Source organism: Enoplosus armatus, chromosome 14 (assembly GCF_043641665.1).
Source record: "Enoplosus armatus isolate fEnoArm2 chromosome 14, fEnoArm2.hap1, whole genome shotgun sequence".
NCBI lineage: Eukaryota > Metazoa > Chordata > Actinopteri > Centrarchiformes > Enoplosidae > Enoplosus > Enoplosus armatus.
In genome coordinates this window covers 16,912,383-16,919,854 of record NC_092193.1, presented here as the reverse complement: position 1 = coordinate 16,919,854, position 7,472 = coordinate 16,912,383, and the positions used below count along the sequence as shown (strand labels likewise).

Below are 7,472 nucleotides of genomic sequence, written 5' to 3'. Positions count from 1 at the left end.
AGGCTAGAAAGTTCAATAATCCTTAGGTTTTTCAGGAATAATCACTCAGAAATCAAGCAAAGCTCAAGTAATTTAGATATTTAAAATTGATTCCAGTACATCCAGTGTCCAGGTCTGCTTTATAGAGAGGTTGAGTCTGTTTCTGTGTTTCCACACTGTTTGTCCAGCTCATGGACATATTCCTTTATCTCAGAGAACACATCTTCAGGAAAATCTGAAAGCCTTAAACTATGTCATAACTACTTTGCACCATGTTTACAGTTGGATCATTGTATAGGTTTATACGCCCTTTTGTGGGCTCATTACAGATACTCATTATGCAATATGGCACTTTTTTCTTACAGGTGTATTTGGCTGAATAGTGTAATGGCTTGCACTGTTACTATGCTTCTACAAGCAAGCACTGTGGAACTTTGCTAGTGTGTTGATAACCAATGGTTTGTAAAACTGCCTTTTTGTCCAAGTGCTTTAGAACGTGTGATATAAGAACTGGGTAGTTGTTAATTTAAAAAAAAGATTTTTTGTTTTTGTTTTAGTGTTTGCTTAGTCATCCAGGCTATCTCTTGTTGTGGATTTTGTGTTTTTATTTTTTATTTTCTTTATGGAGCACGCCTCATTTGTGTTTCCAGACGTGTTGACTTTGTCTCCCCCACACTAAGATCAAAGAGAAAGACTGCAGATGTCTTTCTCATTCATCTGTCAAACCATCTACACATACCATTTCACTGTTGATCTCATTTGAACGGGAGCTGTACTGCTTTGAAATTTTGTACACATTTCTTCTTCAGAGGTTCGACCTGTTGACAGTTCTCGGTCGCTGCTGGCAGTAACCTTGAATGCATGGACTGTTTAACAAAGGAACACACACAATATACCTGTTTTTTTTAACGTCTTCAAATGGACATATTCCCTCCCATCTCCTCTCACAGATGGGAGTGTCTTCTCACACAGACTCTGTCCGGGTCTCAAAGCTATAATATCACAATAACAACATACCTCACTGATTTTTTTTCACGGTGTCTGTACAAAATCCATCCAACCTGTGTTTCGGGACTTCCTATAAAGCCACTGAGCCTTGGATTTCAAAACGTGTTTTATCAGCTCAATGGTCTGTTGGGTACCCTTGTCCTTATCCTGTCTTTATATGCAACATCACTACTACCTGTGTAGCAGCAGAATTTCCTTCTCCCTGCCTCAGTGAACTTCTGTTGTTAATGGACAGTAGTGAATGAATCTGCTGGGTAAATCCTGAAGCACAGTCATTAAAGCCCAGCAGGAGCTTTACTCACTGCTGGCTCGAGCGGAGGCAAAAGGGGTATTGAAATGTAAAAAAAAAATACCTTTAAACTGTCACTTCACTGCTGGTTTCAATTGAAAGAGCTCAGTCCAAATCTATTTGTTCATATCACTGAATGTTGCTTGATGACAGATGAGCGTTATCCACTTTGGATTTCATTTCTGCTGCGCTGCCTCGCTGAGAAAAAAATAATGATGCGCTGATTCCTCTTGTCACCACACTAATTCAGATATGCACATTGTACAGAAACGGATGTTTTTTAAATTGATGCCTAATTTTTACATTAATGTAATTTTTTAAAAAGCCTCTTATCAAAGCTTTAGTTGAGGTAAATGGGAGGAACTGTGGAACTAAATAATTGCTGCAACAAGCTGTTTTGATATTTATATTCTCAGGTGTCTTAAATTTTGGAGTTTCAATATTTCCTGTTCAACACCTAAGTACAAGCATGTTTTATTTCTTTTGTTATGCTGATTAATTTATTCCCAAAAATGTATCATTTGTGTGGTTTAATTATTCTTTTCATAACTCCTTTTGTGATATGGAACAGTACTAATATTACATGGTTCCATCGTTTGCTTGACATGAGAATACCAGTGCTTTTTTTTTAAATAAAAATCCATAAGTTGATTGCTGCGTTCATCTTTTTTGTGTGTGTTTTTTCTTCTGCTCAGTGAGATTGTATAATGAGCACATACAGGCAAAATAAAGAAACTGTCAGCCTTAATAAGATACCAACAGAATCGGAGTACAAAGTGGCGTAGCTGAATCTCAATTGTAGGGCATAATCCAAAATTAATGGCTTGAAGAAACATGATGTCGCCATTGTTGAAAGACAGAAGTGACATCTTGACCCAGTATGTCATAATAAAGTGGGACATATGTTTTAACATCGAAAGGATCTTGTTAAATGAGAAACTCACCAACTGTAATAAAGAAACAGGTGTGTTTCTGGGCTTTTATTACTTAAATGTAGTTTGATGTTGAACAGGTATTACATGAAATCTATTCATCCTGAAGAAATTCTGCTTTTACTAAAACACACACACACAGTCTTAGTCTCGGCAGAGGTATTACCACCAAAGCAAAGTGGCCAACTTGCTGTGGGGCCCTACAGCTCCAGGGGCCCACCAGCTAACTTGTTAAACTGGCCATCGCTGTGTGTACCTTTTAGAAAAGTCCCCCTCAGAGTTCATCTCTGTTTCTACTGGCAGAGAGGGGGGGCATGCCACCACGAGCAGAATGAGGAGCCACAGGTCCAAACCCTACATCCTCAGTTTCCTGCTCACGCCGGTGTTTGGCGCCGTCTCTATCCCAGTCCGTCTCCACGGCCTCGTCGTCCCAGATGGTGGAGGTCTCCGTGTCGCTGACGTAGCCGGGCTCGCCGGTGTAGTGTGTGGGGAAGAGCAGCAGAGGCTCCACTGAAAAGGCTCTCAGGTCCCTCTGCTTGAAATGCTGCATGTACTCGTCTCTGAAGAGACAGGGAGGTCGACATGATGACTGTAGACTGAAGACAAAAGGCTCTAACTGGTATTCAAAGCATAGCATTTGAGTATATATATATATATATATATATATATATATATATACAGAAGGTGAGACTCACTTGGGGTGCTTGTTGAACATGATAGGTAGGAACTCATCAACAGGCAGCATTTTGTTCAGGGGTTTTGCCTGCAGGAGCTTCTTGGCCCCATTCAGTGACAGGACGTAACCCAAGGTCCAGTAGGAGTAGCCTGGGTGCACGAGGTTACTGACTCCCTCCACCCAGTTCTCTGGCTCCTTCACCTGCAGCCGCTTACGGCCTGTGTAACTTTATGAGGACAGAAAGGCAGACCAGTCCGTGGTGCTTTGAATTAAACAACACTTTAGAGGCTTAATGTGAATATGGTATTAAGTGATGAACAATGAGATAAAAAGTCACTAACATGAGGTCCCATTCCAGTCCCACCCTCTGTACATTTTCCATGATAGTCACCAGCCTGTGGCAAAATCTGGGCTCAAATCTCACATCATCCTCCAGCACGAGCACCTGCTGTAGTTCCTGCTGCACCACCTTAGGGGGCGACGCATAACAGCAATAAAACAGCCTAAATTTCGTCATACCTTCTCACCTCATCATCACGCCGCATCAGCTTCACTACACGCTTTGTTTAAAACATTTACAGAGTGAGGCTGTACCTGTTTCCAGATGTTGTAGTGGCTGAGGAAGCAGCCAATCTCCCCTCTGGTCAGCACGCGCTCTGAATATGGGTCTTTGTACCCTGGCAGCATGTCTATACCCATGGCCTGCAGCTGAGAGGAGTTCAAGGCTCTGTGGACAACACAAGCAAATATATGTCCTCATAATCACAGTCTATGTTTTTCTGACAGGTGAAGCTTCATTTCTACATCAATATACCCGTTAAAATTGCAAATGATGGCAGCATCAAAGGTATTCTTTACATCACAATTGACAATAACGTGTATTTTATAGAGCATAATGAGAGTGATAGAAATGAATTAAGTTTAAGTACTGAACTGCTGTTCTGTACTTGTACTATTAGGACAATTTTGAGGTACTTGAGTATTTACTGCTTTATGTTACACCTGTCTAATGTATATCTGTCTATAGTTACTAGTTACTTTGTAGATCAAGATTTTACATGAAAAAACGGTTGAAATTACGGTTTGATGCATTGGTATAGAATAAACTATGCAATAAAGCTTGGAAGTTCATTCTTTACCTTGGAAAAAGCACATGGCAAGGCAATCCAAACTCAATGCCCACTTACCTGCTTGTCCTTGAGCTTTCAACCGCATCACACGTTCCTCGTCAGCAGACTGAGTTCGCTCAGTTGCCATGGAAATGTAGATGTTCAAACTTTCCACGTTTCTGAGCTCCTCTACGACTTCCCATCCGTGGTGATATAAAAGTCGGCTTAAACTTGATAATCTGCTGATGAGGACTGTTTGATATGGTTAAAAGCTCCAGAACAAGCAAGTAAGTGGTTTTTGAGTTACAATTGTTTTGTCAGCTCGTTAAAGTTAGCTTCATCTCATATAATCCATTAATATGATGTAAAAAAGAGGTTCTTCAAAATAATATCACTACTTTTAGTTTTGATACTTTTGATAATACTTTTTTACTTTTATGTAGGTAAACATTTGACTGCAGGGCCTTTACCTGTATTATTACATTGTGGTAATACTATTTTTACTTAAGTAAAGTATCAGAACTGTGACTGTATCTCATACTTGCCGTCCACGGCTTCTGTCAGTGTAGTGTGGATGCCGAGGACCGTCAAAGTACTAAACATCCTGTCCCGCCGGTCTGAGCGGCGCTTCAGATTGATCAGAAAGATCTGGAAGTGGAGGAGAATAAAATGACTGTTCACTTAAACAGCAACCCATAACTGGAAAATATATCTTTAGCTATCATAAATGTATCTGTACCTCATCAAATCCCATCTTTCCTGGTTCCTTAGGCTTAGAGTGCATATACTGCGAAGGCTCCACGGTGAACGCAACTGGAAAGTGAGGTTATACATTCACATTTCACATGAAGTATAGTAAAGTTGCATTTTCTAGCACAGTCCTTTGGTTCCAAGGGAATTTCAGTTTAACATCTAACTGATGTGAACTTGTCAAATAAGAGTGGGAGAAGGGGAAATGAGAGGCAGTGGGCTCTGACAGAGGAGTGAGACATGTGTCAGGGCTGTGAGAGCAAAAAGGACCAAACAGGCTCATACAGACCAGGGAGACAGTGAGCAGAGAGTCCACTACAGTTTATGTATAATTAGAGGAAGTGCTTACTGAGTGCCTCTGTCAGTGTGTGGGTAAAACTCTCCTCTTCTTCCTCCAGTGTCTGGTCTTGTTTAAGGGGCACTGGTAAATACCCATAATGGTCTTTGTTGCACACATACATCTGAACCCCTGCAGTGGAGCAGACGGATCAGGTCTCAGTCCAAACATCTTTTCATTATTTCAAATGTAGTGGCAGATAGATTTCACCTCTGATGGTTACCATACCATATATGACAAAAAATGATGTAGTCACACGAATCATAGTCTGTCCACATGTTAACAAAGTTAATAATTAATTCTACCTCTATGTTCTATAGTGATGTCTTTATGAGCAAACTTATAATGTTACTACTTTTCATATGGTATAGTAACTATTATTATTATTGTTATTGTTGTTATTATTATTATACTTTATTAACTATTATTATTACTATTATTAATATAAGTAATTAAGTCTTCCTACCTGGTAAGAAAAAGACATCACAGTAACAAAGACACTCCAACAAAACACAATTTAACAAAGGTCTGACCTGCTTGCCGTGCAGAGAAAGCGAAGGCCATGATGTCGTCTACGTGGTAGGGGTAGTGGGGGTGAGGAGGGTGGAAGGCCAACGCTCGGCTGGCTCTGCGCCTCAGGTCCAGCAGGTAGGTGGAGTGCACCATGGGGACTGCAAAGCAGCCCTGCCGCTTCCATTTACGGATGGGAATATACTCTGGGGTCCGTCTGTAGTAGCCCTGTTCGTATTAGAAGAACAATCCTTGAAGTATTCAGTGAGTATTCTGCACAGGAAATAAACTGTATTCTGTTTTGGTTTCTAAGACCTACCTGAGGACTCACACCACACCAGAAGTTGGAATAAAGGCCTTTTGATTCCAACATGGGTGCCACAATGGTCAGATTCTCTGCCATCATGTCAGATAGCACCTGGCGGTTTGTCAGCAAGTTGTCACTGTCCACAAACTGAGGGACAGAGAAGAAACATTAACAGATGCCAGAGTGGCGAGATGCATAATTCTTTGTGTCTTATGGTCTTTTACTATCTCACCAATATGTAGTCAGTCCAAAGTCGCCTGGCAGCTCTGAGTGCTGCCTGCTTTAACTTCATCACATGGGTGAACCGAGAGTCGGGCCAGTGTTTGGGACCCTGCTCATCTGCATAAGAGCTGAAAGAAACACAGAGAGAAACTGTGTATTTTTGGGCAAGACTATCAGAGGATATCAGGTTTACTACCACTCTATTAGATCTATGGTTAAACAGGATCAGGATGTTTTATGTTGTAGTTGGTTCACCTTGGTTCCTCCATGGGCCTCCACTCCACCGAGTGGTAGAGGTGTTGAACTCCTTTGAGCCACTCCTGAAGCATGTCTGTGCTGTTGTCCACACTGTGGTCAGAGGCTGCCCTGAGGTCACAAGGAACATTACTGAACACTGACTTCAGCTCTTTCGTTTCCCTTCTCTGTGCTGTCTTTCTCTCTTCCCCCTCTCTTTGTGTAGTTTCCTCACTTTTCTGAGACTGACTTGTTTACTGATGAACAGCGCTGCAGAATGTGAAGAATGACATTTACAGGTAAAGTGCAGGTAAACTGGCCAAAAAATACTGCTAATGTTACCATTGCTAAATCTTATTTATTAACACTTTTGCATATTGTTTCTTGTCAGTTCCCTAAATCAAATCAGCACCTTCTTATTAGTAACTCTGTGATTCCTACAGAAAGAAACATTTCTATAAACCAAAACTTAAGTTTAAGTTTTCCTACTTTTTCCAGAAACATAAACACATTTTTGAATCAAATTGTCAATGCAGCAAGTAAATGCAGTTTTACCAGATGACAATGCGGTCCTTCGGGTAGTCCAGTCTGTCGATACATCCCAAGAAGTAAGGGAGGCTGTGTTGTGCGTTGCGTGCGAGGATGGTGATCAGCACTGTGGGCTTCAGCAGAGGGGACTCCTGTGGGGCCGGTTGGAGGAGGTGATCAGCTGGCAGCTCCTCTGTGCTGCTGTGCAGGAAGAGCTTTCCTGATAAAATCACAAAATATAATCTGAGTACCACAAATCCAAGAGGCATATTTCCAACAGGGCACCTTGAAGTCTCTGTAGCCTCAGACTGGTGCAACTGACGGAGAGACTCTCACACACACGATAACACACACACACACACACACACACACACACACACATACACACACACACACTCAGGGAGAGAGAGAGTGACACAGAAAGCCTACGCAAATATTAGAAAAGCTATTATTATTATTATTATTATCATTATTATTGTTGTTTAAAGCTATTGTAAAACATATCAACAATGTATAATGATTTTACAATCAATTAATTGCTCATTTTCTCTTTTACGTTTATCATCAATTTATATATTGTTTTATCTTGCT

General features: G+C 41.0%; 1 protein-coding gene across 1 annotated transcript; it reads right to left on the bottom strand.

The window, feature by feature from the left end:
• Positions 1-2,458: 2,458 nt before the first annotated feature.
• Positions 2,459-7,150, bottom strand: LOC139296645 (procollagen galactosyltransferase 2-like). Its single transcript, XM_070919111.1, has 12 exons — positions 6,909-7,150; positions 6,375-6,485; positions 6,130-6,247; positions 5,910-6,044; positions 5,614-5,818; positions 5,093-5,212; positions 4,733-4,806; positions 4,535-4,641; positions 3,479-3,611; positions 3,226-3,353; positions 2,904-3,110; positions 2,459-2,768 (listed from the first exon to the last, which is right to left on the bottom strand). The coding sequence occupies exons 1-12, from the start codon at positions 7,148-7,150 to the stop codon at positions 2,483-2,485; spliced, it is 1,866 nt and encodes a 621-aa protein (XP_070775212.1). The 3' UTR covers positions 2,459-2,482.
• Positions 7,151-7,472: the final 322 nt, after the last annotated feature.